At 37.9% G+C, this 24,269-nt stretch overlaps 1 protein-coding gene across 1 annotated transcript in view; it reads right to left on the bottom strand.

The window, feature by feature from the left end:
- Positions 1-21,231, bottom strand: part of PDGFC (platelet derived growth factor C) — a 75,560-nt gene extending 54,329 nt beyond the window's left edge. Inside the window, exons 1-2 of the mRNA XM_009636460.2 lie at positions 21,183-21,231; positions 639-834 (exon numbers count right to left, since the gene is read on the bottom strand). Coding sequence (XP_009634755.1) covers positions 639-834; positions 21,183-21,231 — 245 coding nt within the window. The remainder of the gene's footprint in view (positions 1-638; positions 835-21,182) is intronic.
- Positions 21,232-24,269: the final 3,038 nt, after the last annotated feature.

Raw genomic sequence — 24,269 nt, 5'->3', positions numbered from 1 at the left:
CATTAAAGGTCATTAAATATTATGCAGTAGGGTGTTGTGTGGGGTTTTTGGGCATTTTTTGTTTTGTTTGGTGGTTTTTTTGTTTTGTTTTGTTTTTTTTAAACAGGGATGTTGAACTGTGTCGTGACTAGAATTCCACTTCAGGTAACTTGCTTACCCAAATTTTCTCTGTAAAAATTAGACATTCATTCCTATAAAATTGTGTCAAGAATATTTTCCCAGGTATCAAAACTTTTAGTTCAGAGAGATATTAAATATTTCATATTTTTATATAATAATATATCTGTGGCCCAGATACTGAATGCAGAGAAATTAGACATTCATTCCTATAAAATTGTGTCAAAAATATTTTCCCAGGTATCAAAACTTTTAGTTGAGAGAGATATTAAATATTTCATATTTTTATATCATGGCCCAGATACTGAATGCAGAAGGAAAATAGGGGACCCCAAAGCTTTCAAGCATGAAATCCTTCTCTAGCACTGCAAAATAAAATCATAAACTAATACTTTAAAAGATGCATTTTATAAATATATTGACATACAGGTGTCACGTTTTTGCAAAACTTGAGCAATGCTTTTGTTCCATCCCCCACACTTCCCTTCAGATTTTTCTAAGCTAAAGGAAAAGTAACTTACTTGCAAATGTCATCTTCTGGGTCCTCAAGCCCAAATCTTTCATCAAAAGTAAGCTGTATCCATACATTTTCATCTACTGCTACTAATCTCCACACTAGTACAGTATTGCGTGGGTATGTGTGTGGAAACTTGGGGCTGTGAATACTTCCATTAGTAGTCACAGTAATTATCTTCTCATGCTGAGGATCCTGCACACCTGTAGTAAAGAGAGACAACAGATGCATCAATTCTCATTTCTTCTCCTTTTCCTAAAGTGTTTGTATAGTACGCACAGATAAAGACACTTTTCTTTTGTTTGCCTCATCTTGCAAGGAATTTCTGCTTGGAAAATCTATATAGTAACAAGAACCCAAAAGTGGTATGTATTACTTTGCTGGCAAAAAGTTATTCAAACCCAAGCCTTGACTGCTATTCAGAAAGCAGAACGGAAGTTCAAGCAGAGATAAGAGAAATGTGACTGCAAACACTTGAATGACAGACTGGACTCCTCACAGAAGCCCAGCAGCCCAAGGGACTCCACCATGCAGCCTGCTGATGGCTTCAGCTCTTCATTACTGGAGAGCACACGGAGATCACAGGAGGTGTACAGGGAGAGTCTGCTCACACCTACCACAGAAGGGATGGTTTAAATTTGTTTCTTGTTAAAGGAGACTGTCCTACATTTATGAAGTCCAGCGATAAGGATTTTGATGGCTGCCTCCTTCCTGAGAGCTACGTCCGAACAAAGTTATCCCGATGCAGGAATGAAACCGGGACATGCTTGGGAAACTTGGGAAAGTCACCAGGTGTAATAAATTAGGCATTTACTGACAAGCTTCAGTTGAGGGCATTTCTCAAAATTCTTCACACCATTGTTAGACTAAACACGTGTAAAATTAATGTTTTACAGTGCAGCAGCAATTGAATTTAAGATAAATCAGCTAACTGCATTTGATTTTTAAAGCACACAGTAACACTGAAACTACTGAAAAGACCTCTTCAGGTTATGAATTCATAACTGTGAGGAGTTACCAAAAGGAAAGGACTCCTTCGGTGAGCAGCAGCTGTGCCTTTCAGAGCCCCAACAACTCTTCACAGTAACTCAAGAAACCTCATTCTCAAGTGCCCAGCATTCACAGGAATTCACATTCAGCAGCTGGAATCAGCCCATATGGGGTCTTCAGCTGCAAAAAAACCAGGCACTGACCTAATCTGGATACATTTTAACACTGTGACATACAATGATGAGATCTCTAAACTACAAAGTTTAGTTCCATCAAATGAAAAAAACCTCCTTATGCTACAGCACATGACTTTTACTATCTTTGGCTTTTTCTAAAAACCTGTATACAGTCAGGCTTGATGTTTCAGCCAGTAAATCATAGGAATTCTCAAAGTTACCTATTAATAACTTTAGTAAAAAAATAAGCTTGTGGTTTTGTACCATAGAGTTATTAATACTTTTTCTTTGTTTTCCACTCTTCATTGTATTTTGTTAGATGCTTTATCTTATTTTTCTGATTGTTTTACAACCAGCATTACGACAAGCATTCATTTGAAGCTATGTAAGATGTGCTTCGGTCTACACGGAAAACATACACTGCAATTGTACCTTATTATAGCTACATGTAAAGGCTGAGAGCTAAATCAACATACTGCAAGAAAAGAAGGCCATAGAAACAGCATTGCTATTTTCAAAGAATTAATCTATACTTAAATGTAATTTAAAGTCTGATGGACTTTTGCCTTCTATTCTGATGGACTGGTTTCTTCTACTTGTGGTATGAAAATGGTAAATTTTCTTTTAAGTGGAATTGATGCTTACATAAAATTGATGGAGTGTGGTCTTGCCTTGCAGAGGACTGACTGCCCTGTGTATGAATAAGACAGGACAGCGTGCAGTGGTAAGTAAAAAAAGCACAAAAAAAAAAAAAAAGGCACAAGAAACAGATTCCTAATTTAGACACTTCACTGGGCTTTTGTTAGCTGAGTCATAAGCATTTTTCTATAATGTATAGTATGTCAGCTGAGAGCTGCATGCTAAACACAGGAGCCAACAATAATAAAAATTACTTTCCCAGAGATTAGTACACCAGAGTGCTCTTTCCCAAGCATGCAAAGGGCCACCGTTTCAGTGGTGGCCTCAATGCGCAGTGTCTGACGATGCTATAGTCAGTGGTTCTATTTGTCTTTAAAAGCACACCCAGGATTACAAACCAGGTTATATTTCACAACACATTAAGAAAGCGTTTTCTTTTGTATCATCAGGACAATGATAACAACAGCAAGTAAGGACTGTATATAGTCCGGGCATATCAAATGAGAAGTCAATAAAAAAGGACAAAGGAAAGAAAAGACATATGGTAATTTAGCGAACAGAAGTTGCAGCACCTCTGATGTCTTCAGCTCCTCCGTTTGTAAAGGAAAAATATCTATTTACTTTAGCACACAACAGTGTTCCATGAGCATATCAAATTCCTGCACACAACACTTGGTCCATTTCAAATATTTGCTCTCGCACAGTGGAATTTCTTCTCCTACAGAAGAATTATTTTGTATGACTACAAAGGCAAGTAATTGCTGTCACTGGAGAATGAAGCTTGTTATTTGTCTTCAGATAAGCCACAATACTTCTTTTTACCCATTCTACATAAATCGTACCTTTGTACCACAAAAAGCTAGCTTTTTCCTACTGAGTTCATGCATGTTCTGAACATTTCTTTTGAGGAAATTGCGGGAAGAGCACAGTTACCTGAACACGGCAAAGATGAGACTATAGTCTCTATTCTTTGTGGAATGACTTTGCAATTCCTGGCTTTATTTTAGGGATAAATCAGTCCAAGTTACACTTAAAAGGGAGTAACAAGTTCAGTCAGATTTACAGTGGTCAGCTGTATAACTCCAAAGCTATATACACTGCTGCTGTGATCTGTTTGCTTTTCTATTAACAACCATCCTCCTCATGCTCCCCCTCCAAAAAAAGAAAAAGAAAAAAAAAAAGATTATTGCTGTACAGACAGCACCGAACAACCCTGAAAAATCAGTTTAGGCAAGGACTGAGGTAGACAAGGCACAACCTCAGCTAGGGGGCAACAGTACCACCCAAGGGAAATGGGGACAGACAAGGACCAAACCAATGTTATTGCATCTTCAGTAAAAAGCTTCGTCAGAAGATGGGCAACGGAGATCACCTGCAGGAGAAAGTCCTGCAAACGGGGCACACTAGATGGGAAAAATCCCTATGCTGAGCCGGCGATATGGCATGGTTATGCTTCTTAGGAAAGGACAGCACACACTTAACAGAGCCTGAAGTTGAAGAATGAGTCGCAGCAGTTGTCTTTGATGTGGTACAAGATGCTATCACCAGATTTATATATCTATCAATGTAGAAAGTCTGCCTCTGAAAATTACAAGATTCCAGGCATTCTGAAAGCACGGCAGTGCCTAACCCTTCCACCGACGTGGTAACGCAGATGAAAAACCACCGTATCACCAAACAGATCAGCAGATGCCACTGTAAACTGAAATTAAACCCACCGACTAGACAAGCTCATTCCTGCCTACTTCAAAGTAGGTCTCTTCCCCCATAGGCACAACACATTTCACAAAGATCAGCACTGACACTTTTTAAATATAGCAAATACCTCTTTCTTACTACATCGTAATCACCACATTTCAGCAAGGGTCATGGGTAAAACTCAGACAAATCACATACATTTCAGGAGACAGATGAGGAGTTGCAGAAGAAGAGAAGGGCACCATGGGTGGAGTAACAGCCTCGGCACAGATTCACTTAGAGGCTGATTCACTTAAGAGATCAGACAGTACTGGTAAAATTTATTTTTAAAACTTTTGCTAAAGCTACACTAATGTCACAACAGGACAAGATGAGAGTACTGATAGTCATGCACTGTTAATGTATTATTTGGTGTATTTCATTCAATAGCCCTTAATTATGAAAATCAACTTTTAGGCCTTCAGAAACAGCATTAGCTCACTTGTGGCTATCACTGCTTAAAAAAAAAAAAAAAAAGCCAGATTTCAAACATGAGAAAAGTTTCAACTCTAAATATTTACCAATTAATATATAGAGCTTTTTCAGATATACAGTAATGTTGCAGTATGTGCAAGTCCTCTGCTTTAAAACTCAGAAACAAAATATGACAATAACTACTTATTTGTTACCACAGAACTCCAGAGGGAAGCATGTTTTTTTAATTAATTAAAAGGATTTCCTGACAACATTCCCATATAATTTTTACAACAATCCACACCTGTACAGAAACTGTGATTTTGTGGAAGAAATTCTTTGAAATGTAACATAGCATGCCATTTCTTCCTCTTTCACCAGACTTTCCGAAAGCATAGTAACTCAAGGCATACAGGGGTACCTCCTCCTGTCCTCTGTCTCTGGTTCAGTTGCCTCCAGGCACTTCTTAGCGATTAGCTGAATGTAACAGTCAAAATGAAATTTAACTCTTTGGCTGGGTACAAAGGAAAAGCTGGAAAATGGTCTGTTACTGGCAGAAAATTGGACAAATATCTCTGTTTGTTATTGTTCGTATGTAAAGTGGATATCAGGGCCACTCAAAATCATATAAATACTGCTAGAAAGGACCCCTGGAGACCTCCAGTCCCGGCTCCTGCTTGGGTTACTATTCCTGCTCACACCACAGCAAGTCATCCATTTGAGGGTTGGCAGTTTCTAGCTGTTCTTCCAAACCCTTATGCCTCGAGTACCACAAGAAATGCTTTTGAAGCACACAGGGTTTGTTTTCATCATCACCTTTTCAAGTAGTGAGCAAAGAAAATTTCATACGGCCTTGCTGTATATATCTCTTAAAATAGCCGCCTTAAGTGGTATGGTTTGTGGCTTTTCTGGGTTAAATCTCTGAGACACATCTAGCCTTCTCTGGGTTTTCCATTTTGAGTAGCTTCCACGCTTTGATACTGCTACCTGTTTGAAATCTTGACATGATTCTTCAGGTATTAGTAAGAAATAAATATAGAGAGGAGTGCACATACCTGTAATACACCCACACATGCATATAATATACACACGTGACCTATCAACTATTACAACATGATAAATTCAACTTCTAACTAGAAAACTGCTAATTTACACAAGTACTTATTACCTAAACTAGCAACCATAACAAATACAAACATATGAAGTACTGTGTGGATGTAAAGCAATGAACTAGAAACATGTAGGAGAAATACTACATCTTCTTTAGATTACTCCTTCCTCTGACACATACTTACCGCACACATTTGAAAAGGCAAGTAAAAAAATCCCAGTTCGCACAATTCAAGATGAATGTATAGAGTATTTTGGTTTTTAAATCCTACAATTTAATCCATTTCTTTTTTCTTCAGTTACTACTTTGAGTTCAAACTCGCACTGTTACCTTAGGCACTGAATATCACCCTATTTAACTGCTGGCTAAAGGTCTTTCTGCTGAAGCTATGTAAAGAACATTATGTGAAGGAGTGCACACAGATGAAGTGAGCAGAGAAGCAAAAGCTTTCTAATCGATCTTCAAGAACCCTGAGATTTGGCAGCTGGCCCAACAGGGAAGGACAAAAGGAAGAAAAAGAAAGGGGAAAATAAAGAAAAGAAATTAAAAAAAAAAAAAGAAAGAGACATCATCAAAGAGACATCATTGGAGAACAGAGCATGGAACTGTAGTAAGAGATTTAATAAAGTTTCCAAACAGCTGCATGACTTGACGTCTTGCAGAAGATAATCATGACTAATCATACACTAACAAACCTTCTTTGATTCCAAATTGCAGCAAGAAACAAAAATGAGTTTATACTTTTACCTTACAAGTTCATGCTTTATAACCTTCAAGAATTCTGCCAGCCCTTTGCCCAGTACTCTGGCTTCTGCTCAAAGAGGAGGATGGCAATTAAGCAGGGGGTTTTGTGCATGGTAAATCTTCTTGCAATAAAAGTAACCTCTACTGAGATCTGTTTTCAGACCAAACTCTTTTGGAAGGTCGCCTTGGTCTTGAACTTCTCAATATCTTTTAAGACAAGATAAATACTACATTTTAGCCAAGATAAAGAATTCCTTTCGCTAAATGTTAGGTGAGGTAACTTTTTGGTTATCACATGCTCTAAGATCTAATTATTCTAGAGTGTTTCAATAAGCATTTATTCCAATGTCCACAGGTAAAGTCTTGGCTGCACTGGAATCAATATTGAAGCTCCTGCTGAGTTGAATATGAAAGGAATTCCATCTATATTAAATACATAAAGCTGTTGAAATAATGATTTTATAATGTACTGATAATAATACAATCTGCTTTTTTCAGCCATGGGCCAATAATTATCCTGAAAAAATAGGTTTATTAGTATGTTGCATATTCATATAATAATACACATTGCAGTAATTCAAAAATTTAAAAAAACCTCTGCAATATGACAATTAGCAGTTAAAGTTACTATAGCAATATCCTTCTTTTCTCTTATGGATATGTCAAGAAGGACTTTTTGATAATATTTTCTCACATTTGCTCTTGCCTCACTTTTTTCCTAATAACAATATTATATAGTAAGTAGCCATCACATAATATACAGACTCTAGTCAAGGACTGCTCCTGATCTCCGTCCTCTTCCATTAAAACTGCTAGCTTGAGTGACCCAAGTCATCTCAGAGAGATAAAGCATCAATTAAGGAAAGAAAATTCTGACCTCTTCCCCCAACCCAAAACTATTTATATATTTAATGAATTTAATCCAGAATCATGAGTTGGGCTGGAGGTGCAAATGAAGAGGCAAGAATATAACATTTCCAGCAGAAAGCGTGGAAGTTTTATAGGCACTATATTATAGCTAATTCCAGTAAGAACAGAATTATTTATAGGTGCACTGCTATACAGAAATGAAAAAGTATTGATAGCTGTAAGAGCATACATATTTAAAAGATTACAGACTGGATATAAAAGAGTCTCCTTGCCAAATACACACAGAATAAAACACTGAGAACCTAATCTGATTCCACAGCTGTACTTTGTAAGCAAGAAGAAAGCACATCAGGCTATCACCGATGCACAAACTTTTAGTTTTTAATGTTATTTTCTGAAGAAATATTCTTCAAGAGAAGAATAATTCTTATTCTCTGTTTTTCATTAGTCATATAAGGTTTGGATAACAGCTAGGCATTTGACTCTCACCTATATGCAATTACTGTATTAAATAAGAGTAGAAGAATCATTCAAAGTTCACCAGCCAGGATGAGATAGAACTGACAATGCTTGTTGTATGCACAGCAAAAGAGCAGCTGTTTATACCCCTATTTTTCTTCACTTTAAATTATTTGAAATTCATTTACATTTACAATATGGTCTCTAAATGCCCAAGTAGTATCTGGAACTGTGATGACAAGAAGCAGCCATTAAAAAAATGTGTATTACTCAAACTATTCTTTTAGTTCCATAGCAGAGACAGATGGAGGAAGAAGAGTGGGAAGGAGAGGAGAGAAAGAGGAGAAAGGAAAAGGAAAAGAAAAGGAAAACCCCCACCGTTTGAATTAATCACTCCCCCTGCCTTTTCAGGGATTGGCAGATAGTAAACAGCTCTGTGATCAACAGTACCAAGGGCAGACAACAGATATAATCAGCCTAAATACCTGACCTTCACCCATCAACAGCACAAGGTCATTGCCGCTTCCTCATCTTCCTACAGCAAGGCCTCTCAACTTTTTTCTTTTCTGCTGTATTCCAGAGCATCAATCCACTAGCTAATATTTTTGATGTTTTCTGTATCCTATTTTCTCTTCCTCTGCAGAAGGGGAAAATGTTTTACACATTCTGCACTCACAAGTCTGTCTATAGAAAATGATGTGAATAGATATTCAAAACTGTCGAAGTTGAAATAAAGCCTAGCAGTATACAGCAATGGATCAATTTTCCAGTGTATCTTGTGGAAGACCAGAACAGCAGGAGGTTCAGTCTTATTTAATAATGAATAGGTAAAATGACTAGTCCTCAAGGATAACAAAGCTCAGAAAGGGACAGACTACTTACCTGGGTTTTAACAAACACAATTAAAATGGTCTGGGATAGGAAGAATTACAAGTCTTCTTGGAAAAGTACAACTTACTATACATGAAAAATGCTGTCAATGGAGAAGATATGCTGTAAGATTTAACGCTGAGAGACCAGGAAGAAAGAACAAACTGCAAACCAGGAAAAGGGTTGCCCAGCTGGAGATATTTACATGTACTAAGAGATAACAAAGTTATTTATTTACTTTATAAAGAAAAGAATGTATTTTTAAAATCTTATGTGTTTGGGAGGTTTGGATGGAAAAAAGTTAGTATTTTCAAATATGTAATCTTTCCAATTCTGTTACTCAAAGTAGGGTGGTTTTTTTTTTTTTTCCTACGGGAAACTGATTTAGCAAAGCTTTGTAAAAACGTAACAAAATTCTTAAAGGTAAACAAGTATCAACAGAAATTATAACTAAAGATAGTATCTATAGCAACAACAGAAAATCAAGTGAATGTGAAAAACATCACATATAAATGCTCAAATCCAGCACTTCCAATTTGTTTTCAATTTTATTATGACAGCACTTACAAGCTGCATCCAAAATTAGCTTCGTTAGTACTAAAGACCACACACATGCCCACACAGCATCCGTCAGTCTGTCTTGAAAGACTGTACGCACCAGCTGAGGTAGGAAAGGGCAGAGAAACAGAACACTATTACCCTGATTTTCGGGACTGTGCATGGCACAGAGTGATTACAAATGCAAGAAGAGCACCTCAACAAAACCATGAAATGAACCTGGATCTCCTTTCATCTCAGTTAAAAGCATTAGTTTCAATACCATCTCTTAAAACCTACTTGTGACTCATTTACTAATACTAGCTATGGCTCCCTGTACACATTTAAATGCATGTGATTCCTGTCCTTTACAGAAAAAAAATCTTTAAAATCTAACCCATTTGAAAATTTCATTTCTCAATCTTAGATCAGACTTTGTTGAAAAGCAAGACTTAATTTTATTATGCCCCTTTTCTTTATGGTTCCTTCAGTTTATATTGTGCAGCACTTGTTAAGAGCATATACTAGTAAACATTTGGGAAAAAGATTATCCATGGTCCATGTGGAATTCAGTCTGAATAAATAGACTCTATGGATACAGTATGTGTTAAACAACTACATCTCATTTTAGGTATTATTCAGAATAAAAAAAATAAAATATAATCCTGTCCTGATCATGTTGGGGGTGGGGGTGGGGGGGTGTAGAAACACTAGCTTTGGCTTGCTTTTTCTATTGTTTTGCTATTTGTGTGGATTTTACTTTTTTTATTTCTTCAAAAAGTAGAACGCTATAATGATAGGAATTCAAACATCTATGAAGATCATCAGTCATATTTCAAGTACTGAAAAGAAAGTATTGTTCAAGGCAATTTTGAAAAACATTACTGCTTAGCTATATGAAAATATAACTCTGGTTAACATTTTTAGTCAGAAAATTACAGTGATGAAGTTATGTAAGAGAAGACATAAAAGAAAACCAAAGATTTCAGGGTTTTGTACACTGCAACTGAAGGTGTGATTCCAGCACATGTAGGGCTAGTTTTAACTCAAGAGCAAGAGTAACTATAGCAATGAACCCAATGTGGCATTCAGCTCACTGTCAAAAATGCAGGGGGTCCTAAGCAAACTACAAAGTTTGTGACAAACTTTTGGTACAGAAGTAACATTGCAACTGGAAACTCCAAAAGCCATCTTAAAGCTGCCTCAGGCTTGCCCTATGTATACAGTAAATGCACCTCCAGCATATTCTTCTGTTAAAAAATCAAGAGAAACAAAGAAAATACTATAAAGAAATTATCTGGCATCTGTTTATATATTTTCTGAACTGGACTACACTGTACTTCCAATTCAGAGATAAACCATTACATCTTTAATATCCATTAAAGCACAAAAGACTTAACTGGTGTTAGCCTGCTAAAACAAAGCTTTTGGAAAAACATAATGCCTTCATGTCATTAAAATTCGATTGCTAGAAGATGATTTGGCAGCAAGTGATCATGCAATATCAATACTCATCTGCAGAGATGAATGCAACGCAACTGTTATTGAACTGGAAGAACATCAAGCAGACAGAACTCAGCACAAAATCAAACTTGAAACACTCATTTCTAGTATCTTTGCATGCAAGATTAAATCATGCAACACTCTAGAAAAGTACTCTTCCAGAAGAGGATTGGCATGTCTAGAAGGAATTCAGAAAGGAAGCACAAGTCCAGCTACAAAAGACAGTCTGTCATTCTGCAAGGAAAAAATGAGAAGGTTTTGTACAGTATAAAAGTAACCCTATGGAGGAATAATACTTTTCACAACTCCTCCTATTAACATGCACCTTTGATCCTGCTGGTTATTGAACTCCTGCGTACGTGAACACCAAGGATATCTTTTATAAACAGACCACCATATTTAGAATAACTGATGAGAATTTTCTTAGGATAGGATAAAATCTCTAGCTTTAGTGAGAGAACTCTTGGAATTTTCTCTAATTTTAGGTAACTAAAATACATGCATTTTCAGTTAATTGCAAGTGACATGAGCCTACCTGATCTTTCAGCCTTTATTCACACCAGGGACTACATGGAACTCAGATGAACAACCCTCTCACATTTGTACACAATTTATCCACACTTTACAGTGACCTTTCTATTTTTCCAAAGACAGACCGTAAATGCATACTAAAGCAGCCATAAGAGACCTATGTCCCACAGCATGTGTAATACAGTAGCCTATTTTAAGTAAAACTGCTTCCAAAAGACCCTTTTGCTAATCTAGTATAGCAGGTGTCCTTGAGGAGCTCTCACAGCAGGGACCCAAGGACCATCACAGTCACAACTTACGCCACTTATACCCAGTGTTGTGGTCTTCAGAAACCTATTAGTATACCGATTTAGGCTTCACTCCCCACTGCTGCCATTGTTCACCTTATTTCACATGTTAACTTATAATTTTGTTTATTCACATATAATTTCTTACTTATTTCACACATGAAGCTCAAGCTTTTATCACTAGGTCTTCTGGTATTTTTTTCTGCCTACCTGTAATATAAAAATCTTCTTATAGAGTTATATTTAACCTAAGATCAAGAAGCCTTACAGAAGATCATCCAAAAGAGCTCCACAGTTGTAAAATGAAAAGTGAGATTTGAAACTCTTAAGTCACTCCAATATCCCTAGTTTCCGATAAGTTTCCCATTTGTCAACCTTTTTAAAACTACCTAAGGGAACTATCTGTCATATTCCCAAGGGTCTTGGCAATGCTGTACAGAGGAACATGATGAAATTCAACAAGGACAAGAGCCGAGTGCTGCACCTGGGGAGGTCGAACCCCATGCACCAGTACAGGCTGGGGGCTGACCTGCTGGAAAGCAGCTCTTGCTGAGAGGGACCTGGGAGTCCTGGTGGATGACAAGCTGACCATGAGCCAGCAGTGTGCCCTTGTTGCCAAGAAGGCCAATGGTATCCTGGGGTGCATTAAGAGGAGAGTGGCCAGCAAGTCAAGGGAGGTTCTCCTCCCCCTCTACTCTGCCCTGGTGAGACCCCACCTGGAGTACTGTGTCCAGCTCTGGGCTCCCCAGAGGAACTCCTAGAAAGAGTCCAGAGGAGAGCTACTAGGATGATAAAGGGACTGGAGCACCTCCCCTACGAGGAAAGGCTGAGAGAGTTGGGCTTGTTCAGCCTGAAGAAGAGAAGACTGAGAGGGGACCTCATCAACACATACAAATATCTTAAGGATGGAAGTCAAGAGGATGGAGCCAGACTCTTTGCAGTGGTGTCCAGTGACAGGACAAGGGGCAATGGGCACAAACTGAGACATAAGAGGTTTCCATTGAACATGAGGAAAAACTTCTTTACTCTGAGGGTGACGGAGCACTGGAACAGGCTGCCCAGGGGGGTTGTGGAGTCTCCTTCTCTGGAGGTATTCAAAGCCCGCCTGGATGAAGTCCTGTGTAACATGCTCTAGGTGAAACTGCTTTAGCAGGGGGGTTGGACTAGATGATCTCCCGAGGTCCCTTCCAACCCTTGCCATTCTGTGATTCTGTATTCCTTTAACATAATTTGCTCAATCACAGCATCACATCAAAAGCTACTGTTCGGTTTGAAATCCAGCATGCCAAGTATGCCACTTTCCACAACAGTCTTATCCTCAGTGTTATTCAGGATCATGTTTAAGTAACAGATCAATATTCAGGCAAATCTGTCACTTTACCTTTTTTTTTTAAACTTTAACCCTTACCAAACCATCCATAACATTCTTCAGCATTCATCAAATTCTTTGGAAAACATGTATAGGCATTTGGGAGTGTTGGGGGAAATCTATGGTTAAAATGCATTTTGAACAATTCCCCTGCACTTCTGGAGAACAAGCAAACAGCATAAAATGAAATCAGACCCTTAGTCATAGTAGCACAGCTCAATGACTGCCCTGAGGGGATTAAATTCAGTTTAGACAACATGGCTTTGGTTCAATATTCAATGGGAAAACAAATAGTGACACACCTTAGTCATGCTCTCTTGCCCAGTATGGATATTGGAAGCCCATCTGTCCACCAATACATAAGAGCTGCTTCACTGATAATCTCCTAGGTCAACTGTATATGAGGTCAGGATATTTGATGAAAACCACTTCCAGTCTCTCCACACGCTTTCTGGAAGGTGTTTTGGATGCCTGTTATGGCTGAGTCTATATCCTCACTTGAACTCCTTGAGGTGGAAGGTGGAACTATTAATTTCACAGGCACAGAACTGCATTTGTTACCTGTAGTGTGGACAAGTTGAATTCAAAGTTCACATCACATTGCATGAGTCTCAAGGTAAGGATGAAATTAAATCCCAGGACTCTATTTACTAAAACAAGAAAAATAAAAAGGATTTTGCCCTAGTTACACTTGGAATCGCTATAGAATGACTTGTTAATCCCCATGCTGTAACTGTAAAAGAGAATTATATACTTTAGAATATAATAAAACGGTAGCAATTTCAATCAATTGAAATTGTGCCTTATATTAAGGCACCGCGTTTTTCCAGGGCATAGCAGCAGGTTACTATAAAGAAGAGAACAGCTTTTATAACCACATCTTGATGCACATTTCATTTATAATTTTATGCCTAAGAGTTCCAATACATTCCCAACACAAGGGGTTTATCAACAGTTTCAACACTAGTAGGTAATTCAATTGCAAAACAAACAAGATAGGAACATCAAGCCCTCAAGCTTATGCGCTCATGTAAATTAGAATGAGCTAACAATTAATATATGCATAGTTTAATCCAGCACCACAATTAATGGGGCGTTTGAATCGCTTGGTGATAAACAGTCTACAATAGCTAAACATGCATATCTCATGCACACAATGGCTGAAGAAGAAAGTAGTATTTTTCAGATCTAATCAGTTCCCCTCTGCAGAATTTCAGCAATATCAGTGTCTACAAACTTTGACAGTCCATAACTTTGTTTAATTAGTCCACTGTAGCATTGCACAAAAAAGCATTCTATATGCACAGAATGTTTAAGACAAATTTGAAATTTGTTAATTCAGTGCTTACTGAAATTTCTAGCCAAGTTAATCTTCTTATTCCTAGGCACCTTAGCTGAAGTCTTATGAAAAACTTACACAACTAAAAAAAAAAATGTCCAAAGTGCTATAGCAGCTGCTTGAACTGGAGGCTTGAAGTTAAGATTGTAATATGCCACAGGTAAAGTATTATCTGCACATCAAAGCCTCACTGCTGTAAAGAAATATGAAGGACTGGATGCCAAACGTTGACTGCCCCCACTCTGAAGGTGAATAAGAGTAAAGATTCTTGAGTGAGAACACGTTTGGGGTTTATTTTTTGGGGGGGAGGTAGAGGGATAGAGGGTGTTTTGGTTTGTTTTTTTTTTTCTTTTTAATACAGCCTATTAACATTTTTAAAATGTTTCAGGAACTAAGTTCAGTGAATAGTCTTGGTATTCTGCACAAGCAGACAAGTTAAATAATGTCCTTGGTAAGCCTGTCTTGATAATTGGCAGTTTTACTGTTTGAGGACTCCTTCCTCACTGACCGGATTTGAGGGAAGGAATTGATTGGCCTCTTGCTGGCTGCAATTTAAATTAACATGCTTTGTTTGTGTAGTGACAGAATGATGAACTTATCTTCTAACAACATTATTCTCTCAGAAGATTTTTTTTTTTTTTTAAAATCACGGGCTTTACATGTAAATTTCCTGAGGATGCTCAAAAAAAAAAAAAAAAAAAAAAATCAAGCAAAGTTCAGAGTCATTTTTTCACATTTGGGTTGGAAAAGACCTTTAAGATCAACAAGTCCAACCATTAACCTAACACTGCCAAGTCCACCACTAAACCATGTCCCTAAGCACCACATCAACACATCTTTTAAATACCCCCTGGGACGGGAACTCAACCACTTCCCTGGGCAGCCTGTTACAATGCTTGACAAAAAAAATCCAGAGATGTCTTAAGTTCACCTCACTTAGGTGTAGGTCTTCAGCAAGCCTTAGGGCATGAGAGCATGAAGAGGAGAAAGAGGAGGAGGATTGGTATTTCATGGTATTACTTATTTATGTAGAACTAAATGTTACTGAAATGGTTGATTTCACTGCAAGTGTAATAGTTCCTCTGCAGTGAGAAAAATTTTCAAAATCACCTTATGTTGATGCATCACTGTTAAAAGAAGAAAGGTTAAACCACAAGGGATGAAAAAAACCCATAATTTCACTTTAAAACAGGACTTTTAAAGCTAGTAAATACAGACTTGCTAACAGATACACTTTCTTTCATATGGTACTAACTTTACTCTGGTTTCAAATCCTATTTTCACCAAAACATTATTTTAGAAAGAACTGGAGTTTGCTTTCTAGTAAAAGTAATTAAACTCTGTATGGACTATGCTGCAGTAGGATACACATGCTGATACACAAAGAACTGATTTTTTTTATTATTATTAGAATCTACAAAGTGGAAAAAGTCCTTATGTACAGAACTTTCACCTAAACTATTTAAACATTCTTGGATGAAGAACAGGAGGTGTTATGAGTTGTATTGCTGCAAAGACAAACCACACTCACCCATATACAGGCATTTACTGAAGAACTGATGAAAAGAACCTTTAAGCTCTTCCATCAATTAAGAATATTTGTTACTTCACAGTTCAGCAGAAGTAGCTCTGTGGTCTGTAAAGTCTTTTCAGATTTCACTCTGTGGTTTATGAAAAAAAAAAAAAGTTTTCTTGGACTAGGATCTCATCCTAATCTTTTCAATTTTTATGGCATGTCTAATTACTGCTAAGTGCTCTTCTGGAAGTAACATCAAACCTACTTGTAAGATCCAGGGAGTTAACAGCACAAGTGAAAGTGAGAAAATAATTAAAAAGAACAACAACAAAATAAGTCATCACCTCATTTTGGAATTGGCCACGTCTGATGACGGCTAAAGTGATCACACACTCTCAGCTCATGGGAATGAAGATTTGCCTCTGCAAGATTATTATTTTCCCAAATTGGAAGAGGAGAGCACAAACTGTTTCTGATACCTTTGAAGACCAGCTGCAGGCCTAAAACTAATAAAGATGAAAGTCTTTGTGCCCACTTCAGAAGGGAGGGACGTGAAATATATCAAATATCAGAGGCATACATGAAATCAACAATGCTAACAGCCGTGTTAAAACGAGTCCATACCATTAGAATCATTACTAGCAGAAAAAACAATTAAGGGCAGAAATTCAAAATGTGGCCAGATTCAGACTGGCACATTCCCCAGGATTTTTCAAATTACAATCCAAGGGTATCCTCAGACCAGCATTAACCAGTCTAATCACTCCACTGTCTTGGTGCGGAAACATAAAAATGATGCTTTAGTTCAGCAGAGACTTTAGGATACGTCAAATGAACTTTAAGAGTGACAAAAAGAATGGGTAAAGATGTCACTGCCAGGAGCCTGAGCAATTCCATGAATCAGGAGCACAGAAAGCGTCCTCGTCACCTGTCGCAAGTTTGATTTCCCATTTGCTCCATCGTTCTACGAGGGTTCACTGCAGCTCTGAGAAGCCCAACCGTGGGGCCCTTCCCCAGGGTGAGGGAGGTGCGTCTGCCCCAGCACAGTGCTGCTGATGCTGCTTTCTCACATCATCATTATTAGGCTCAAACCTGGCACCAGTTTCACTAGGGGACTTCTGGCTTTAAAGTAGCGCCCATCTCTTTCAATACCATATATGCACACACCATCAGAAAGCCACTAATATTCTGGTCAATATCTTCCTTTTCACATGCTGGTAAAAAGAAATTTCTTTAAGTTTGCTTGTTGCAGTAGAGTAAACAGAACGCCCTGTTTATACGGGTATTCGTTCTCTCAAGCACAGAGCAAATTAGCTATTCTGGGTGCAGTTTTCCTCAACCACATCCTAACCATCTAATGCATTGAAAGAATGGTACTTAACTGTTAGATAACAGACAGGAGAATGAACGTATGTTTGAGCATTTCAGACCTTTGCTGTACCGATAGGATTTCCTTTGGGAGACTTCCCACAAGGACTGGAAGTTTCCACAAGGGTCTGCATTTGCACTTTGTCCAGTGTTGCTTATTATCCTTACTACTTCTAGAGACTGGCCTAGGAAAACGTTAGGCAAAAGCCCAATTGAAACAAAGTAACCTTTGTAAAGTAAAAATAGTATAGATTAATAAAGGGGCTGGAAGCACAGTTTCTTTCTTTATTTTGGCAATTTTTCACATACAACTCCCTCCAACCCCCAACAGTCGGAAAATTGGGTTTCATTCCATTTTCTGGTACATCCTGCAGACGACGGTAAACCTGCTTTATCCATTTGCAGAATCACTTGCTTTCCTTGCAATTGCTGTTAAAATTCAAGCTGATAACAAAAACACTCCCTCACTCACAGACACACGTGCCGTTCCCCTGACACATACCCCTCAAGCTCTAACACCCGGCGCAGGACGGGATCACTAGGGATGAGAAGTCGGCAGAAGCGGACATCTACTCACAGCTCAGCCCAAAGTCGTTCATTAAGACAATATTCTCGGAGTCACCAAAGGCATTTAGTTATACCCATTCAGGTTTCCTATTTCAAGAACGCCCTTCACAGAACAACTTTTTTTTCTGTTAGTGCTACTGGGAAAAAATGCCACATAAATATTGAGCAACATCAGCAATTCCCAATTAAATAGCTCAGGGACTTGTTTAATTCATCTTCTAAAGCTTTAACTGTTACAGTTACTGTAAGAAAATTATAGAAAAAGCCACTTCCTTATTTGTGTTACAAATTTCATTTTAATAATATTTACTCAAATCCTGGTTACAAGCCAAAATAATTGTGTCTTCATGTGAAAAGGCAGGAGTTAAAATAACAAGTTTAAGGGCATTTTGTGTAAATATAAATGAAAAAAAAAGCAACTTATGATAAATACTTTCTATGTCTATCTACTCATGGAGATAAATCCTGAAAGATGATGAGAACCATCCCCTTTTTCAACAGAGCATGTAATTATCTTTTCGACAGGCTCATATTACCAACCAGTCTGGGCTAGAAGACCAGTCTTTGATGCCTAACATAACAAAAACTTACACCTTTAGTACAATGGGATTTATCTTAAGTCAAAGCAAAAAATTAACCTAAAACATTTAATGACCTCCAGAGCTAAAGAAAACCCACTGAACAGCTTTCTAAGTGCACTAAACAGTTCACCATTAAAGTCTAGATTTTACTATTACTTTAACATCAGAATACCAGAAATTCATTAATTTTTCTTTTATTATTATTATTATTGAAATTTATTCTTATTATTGGGGAGTGAGAGCACCTAATTGTATCTTTTTTTTTCTCCTTTAAATTCTAAGTACTGTACCACTATTAGCACCTAAATGTTTAAATTAGCCATAGTCATTAGCTGGTAACATGGATGAAATCCAGATGTTATGTAAAACAGCTGCAAATATGGGATTCTAAGCCTTAGTGCTTTTACTCATACACAGAAAATGCTTATACTGTCAATGTCTGTGAGATCAGTTCCCTGAAAAAAAATTAAGTCAGCTGCGATGCTGCTATGCTTGTTAACAAAAGTCAAAAAGAACCCCAGCCAAACTCAGCTCGACTTAAATTTGGATACCAGTTGGTTATCAAGTTATTCATTCAATGACAAAATGTACTTTGTGCATCATTTTTGTGGCTTTTTTCCCTATAAAATTCATTATTCATTGCGTCTTACTTTTTCATTTTGCTGCACACATACATTACAGCACTACGTAAGAACTGATTATCTGTTCTCTTCCAAGATTCATCAGTCTTATCTAAATCTGCAGTGCTAGTTCATAAATGAAAATGAAAGCCCTAATTTTTCTCCCATTCTGTTGCTTTAACACAGAATCATATTATTCCTATTCACAACACACCTTTTAGGTAAACTACGTGGAAATACTGATTGGTCACAGCAGAAAAAGAATCCAACAAAGAAAAATTAATGAAACTCAAGCACTAACATGTGAATAGAATACCACCATATTAAGCATGGTTTATAGAAAAGGGAAAAAGAGAAAACAAAAAAGGACATGGATGGGTTTTATTTTAGTCTCATGCAAATACCAGATTTGTGAAATTGAATATGAAGTATCAAATATCAGTGTTTGTATACATGGTATTTAATGAAAAATTGTGTTTGTTCAATACTGAATTAGAAGGCAAACTGATGACAAACTATCATAGAATTGTCTAGGTTGGAAAAGACCTTTAAGCTTATCAAGTCCAACTGTTAATCTAACACTGCCAAGTCCACCACTAAAACCTGTCCCTGTGCACCTCGTCTATCCATCTTTTAAATACCACCAGGGATGGGGACTTGACCCCTTCCCTGGGCAGCCCGTTCCAATGCTTGACCACTCTATCAGTACAGAAATTTTTCCTCATATCCAATCTAAACCTCCCCTGGTGCAACTTGAGGCCATTTCCTCTTGTCCTGTTGCTACCTGGGAGAAGAGACCAACACCCACCTCGCTACAGCCTCCTGTCAGGCAGTTGTAGAGGGCAATAAGGTCTCCCCTCAGCCTCCTCTTCTCCAGATTAAAAAAACCCAGTTCCCTCAGCCGCTCCTCAGAAGACTTGTCTTCCAGACCCCTCACGAGCTTTGTTGCTCTCCTCTGGACATGCTCCAGCAATGCAATGTCCTTCTTGTAGTGAGGGGCCCCAAACTTGAACACAGTATTCAAGGTGCAGCCTCACCAGTGCAAAGTACAGGGGCACGATCACTTCCTTACTCCTGCTGGCCACACTATTCCTCATACAAGCCAGGATGATCTTGGCCTTCTTGGCCACCTGGGCATGCTGCTGGCTCATATTCAGACAGCTCTCGACCAGTACCCCCAGATCCCCTCTCTGCCACACAGCTTTCCAGCCACTCTTCCCCAAGCCTGTAGTGCTACATGGGGTTGTTGTGACCCAAGTGCAGGACCTGGCACTTGGCCTTGTTAAACCTCATACAGTTGGCCTTGGCCCATCAATCCAGCCTGTCCAGGTCCCTCTGTAGAGCCTTCCTACCCTCAAGCAGATCAACACTTCCACTCAGCTTAGTGTCATCTGCAAACTGACTGAGATTGCACTCAATCCCCTCTCCTGATCATTGATAAAGATATTAAACAGAACTGGCCCCAACACTGAGTCCTGGGGAACACCACCTGTGACTGGCTGTCAACTGGATTTAACTCCATTCACCACAAGTCTCTGGGCCTGGCCATCCAGCCAGTTTTTTTACCCAGTGAAGCATATGCTTGTCCAAGCCATGAGCAGCCAGTTTCTCCAGGAGAATGCTGTGGGAAATGGTGTCAAAGGCTTTACTAAAGTCTAGGTGGACAACATCCATGGCTTTCCCTCATCCACTAAGCAGGTCACTTGGTCATAGAAGGAGATCAGGTTAGTCAAGCAGGACCTGCCTTTCATAAATCCATGCGGACTGAGCCTGATCACCTGGCTGTCCTAAATGATCCTGATAAACCTGGTATATTAGATAGTCTATATCCAGATAGTAAAAAAAACATTCCATTTTTTTTTTTCCACACTCACATACAAATTGGTACTGTCATAATTCTATTGCCATCAAAGATGATGAAGAAAAAGAAACAATGTCCCCTTTTGATTAAGCCATTTCATCTTGAAAGGTACTCTTTTTAACTACCTACAATGCTGTCAAATTTTAATCATTTATCATCATACCAGACTTGTTCCCAAGACTGGCATCTTTGCAAGGAAATGAGGGGAAGCAACCAGTGTTTTCTGCCATTTATGATGCAGAACCCAGTAAATTACTTTGACCAGAGAGATACTCTTTTTACTTTTATATCTCTCTCTCGCTCCATATACATACACACATGTACATATATATACACACACATAGAAACATCCTATACATAATTCTAAATAATCATGTTTGTGAGGATGCCTGTGGGGATGTACTGTGTCCTGGGAAAAGCACACAGTTCTGTCTAAATTTTAGCTCAGGAAGGATCACCTACCTGCCTGCAGCAGGAGCTTAGCATCCAGGAGCAATTCTGAGTGAGGCATCATGCGGGGACTCCCTGTAACACAATGACAGCTAGCTGCCCAACTCTGTATCACCACTTCCCATTTTTTTTACTGTGGAGTGGTCTTGCAGAATTTTAGCATAAATAAGCAGCTGAGCACAGTCTGGCACAGCTGAATAATAAAGGCGTGAGCATGAATGCAAGGAACAGGATGAAGCTGCAGAGAAGTTCTGAATACTCAGAATTGGTCTAAGATTACAGGAAGAAAATACTGAAGGCATTTCCAGAAGTGGAATACTGCAGTACCCTACTACTGTAAGAGTGACTAAGATCAGACAGAGAATTAAAGAAAACTTTTGATAGGTTCTTGATACATCTCTGATTACTGGGGATATAAGAAAAAAGAAATGCTTCTGATGAATTAAGAATGATGTGTGTCACAAAGCACAAAAAAAGGCTGACAGCAGTGCAGTGCTGAAACAGCCAGGCTAATAACCACCTACAGTTTCTCATTTCCATGGGTATCCATGCAGTAGGACTGTGCAAGGAACACAGATGTAATTTGTCTCAAGTTATTTCTTTTTTTCCTTTGTCAGATCATAATTTTACTGGGTTTGTTTGGGTTTGCAACAACAGTCAATTGCAAAGATTTTTCTACTGGGAAAACTATTCCACGGATATTGAGGGTTCTCAATTTTCCCCACCACAGCAGCAAAACTGGGTAGTGCCCTTCTAGAACACTGCATAACAAGTACCTGACCACTTAATGTAATTCATTGTAGACTGGATCATACCTTACACACTGCAGTAAAATATAAGTGAGGTTATCAAAATGGGCACCAGTTCAGTTTGTAGACTAATGGTTTACTGATGATTGTATTTCTGAAAAAACAGTGAAGTGTGAAAACATAACTCAATGTTCATAAAATTCTGTATTCATGATTATTCAGCAATTTTAACTGGCAAAAATAACTTCTAATTTTCATTCCAGATTGTTCTAGGCTTTTTGATTCTTCATGTTTGAACAAAATGCCATTTCACATGACATAACAATTCAGTATCAACTGCAGTCAGTCACTGACAGGAGTGCTAAGAAGGGATGAAACTTTTCAGTACATGCATCCCAAATAAAAGGCCTTTTTTCTCCCTAAATTATACTCTTTCATATCCCATTACTCATACTTTCCATTTCCAAAAGCAGGATTCTAAATTTCTTGCATATCAGAGATGATGCTTTACCCTTTCTTCTTATTTTATTATGATTTGCCCCTCCTTTTAATTTTGAAAAGTGTTAAAGTGAACAAGGCGGGAGAAAAAGTAATTTCTGGAAAAAAGTCTCAGCTTTCATTTGGAAAAAAAAAAAAAGAATAATTTAAAAAATATTTTCACCAATTATTTTTTCTTCTTCCCTCCCCCCATAATTTTTACAAGTTGAAACACTTCTACTTTGTAAGACTTCTTTAAAATTTAAGTATAAATCTCATTACATTTGTTGTTTTCCACTTACATGGACAAACTAAGTATTACGCAGAAAGCACAGAAACCCATGGATGTTCTCATTTAAGAGCAGAGGTTAAAGGCCTTTTTTCTTTAACCAGCTTATGCAAAAAAAAGGGAGAGTTCTACTATCCTACCTTCTTGCAGATTAACTCTGTTTTCCAAAATAAAACCCCTCAAGTTGCTTTCCATTCTTTTAGCAGATTCATTTAAGCTACCTTCATCTCTCTAGGAAGATAAAAATCTAGTCAACAGCGAATATAGATCAAAAAAGCCTTTGCCTATCATAAACAACTTCAAATTATGGCTCATAAAACAGTAACACTCCAAAGTTTATTCACTGTGTCTTTGTTTCAGAAAGGTGTTTTTAGAGATTTTTCCTACAAGTTCACCTTCCTTCCTCTTTCTATGTAACTACCACTGTTATCCACAAGTGTAAAAACATAGAGAAACAAAACAATTTCTAAGAATTAGAAATATTAGCATAGGTATCTTACAGTATCAGAATGGAGGATTACTACATGCATATGTACAGGCTTTCAATATTTCTTCATTTAATTTAACTTAATACCATATGGGTGCTTCTGCAGCCACCAGGAAGGTGCTGTGAGTGCTTTTGGGTGAGATACAAACATTTTGGTACCAGGTGCCTCCTTCCAGAAGGACAGGCTACCATGTGTGTGTAGTTAGGGAACAGGCAAGCTAAACAAACTATTTTTAAAGCTTATTCTTGCAGCTGTCTTCATTCTCTTCGTACAGCTGTGCAAGCTATGAAAAGTGTATGTCATAATTAACTATTTTGTTTTCACTTTCCATCTCCTCTATAAAAGACATATAATCAGTCACTTTTATGCTGAAGCTTGTAACATACATAATTACCACTGTAGTAATTAAACCAAACTTAACAAGTGCTATTTAGTCAGAATCATAGTGGTGCTTACAGTGTTAACTAACGTCTGTTGCTAATGACAAATTACTCTCAGTAGATACTTCATACAGCAAATGCCATTTCTCTTTTGGCTGCATTACTATCGGATAAAGAGACAGCTTGTATTATTTTTTTTTAAAGTAGTTCCCAGCAGAAACCCTCACAAACTTTCAAGACTAATTATAGGATACTTATGTCCTGTTCGTCATTGGTGCTGTTCCTATGCTCTAACGGGGGTAACCTAGTAGGATTGTAACATCCTGCTGTTACCTCCTTTTTTCTGTCAAACTATATGTAAATATTCATATTTTTCTGATAGCTGTATTATGTAAATACACTTTAAAAAAAAAGTCTGTATAAAATATCTGAGAGCTTTTCCAGTCTAAATACTACCCCAGTATTTATTCTCACTACTATTTGTGAGGTCTCCAATTTCTGTAATCACTCTTGCAACTTACAACTCTCACCAAGATCTAAATGACGCACGAAGAGGTAGCTTCTGCCATCTCCCTGGGGATTACTCTCAGAATAACACATTATTCATAATGATTAATACTAGTGGGATGTGCTCCTCAGGAATATCACGGGCTGAATTAGCAGCATCTTCAAAGAAAAAAGTCTTCACAGTAAAACTATTTTTTCAGACTACATCT

Source organism: Egretta garzetta, unplaced genomic scaffold (genome assembly GCF_000687185.1).
Source record: "Egretta garzetta isolate BGI_Z169 unplaced genomic scaffold, ASM68718v1 scaffold114, whole genome shotgun sequence".
NCBI classification, from domain to species: Eukaryota; Metazoa; Chordata; class Aves; order Pelecaniformes; family Ardeidae; genus Egretta; species Egretta garzetta.
Note: the sequence above shows the minus strand (reverse complement) of the source record. Positions and strands in the feature narration are given on the sequence as shown.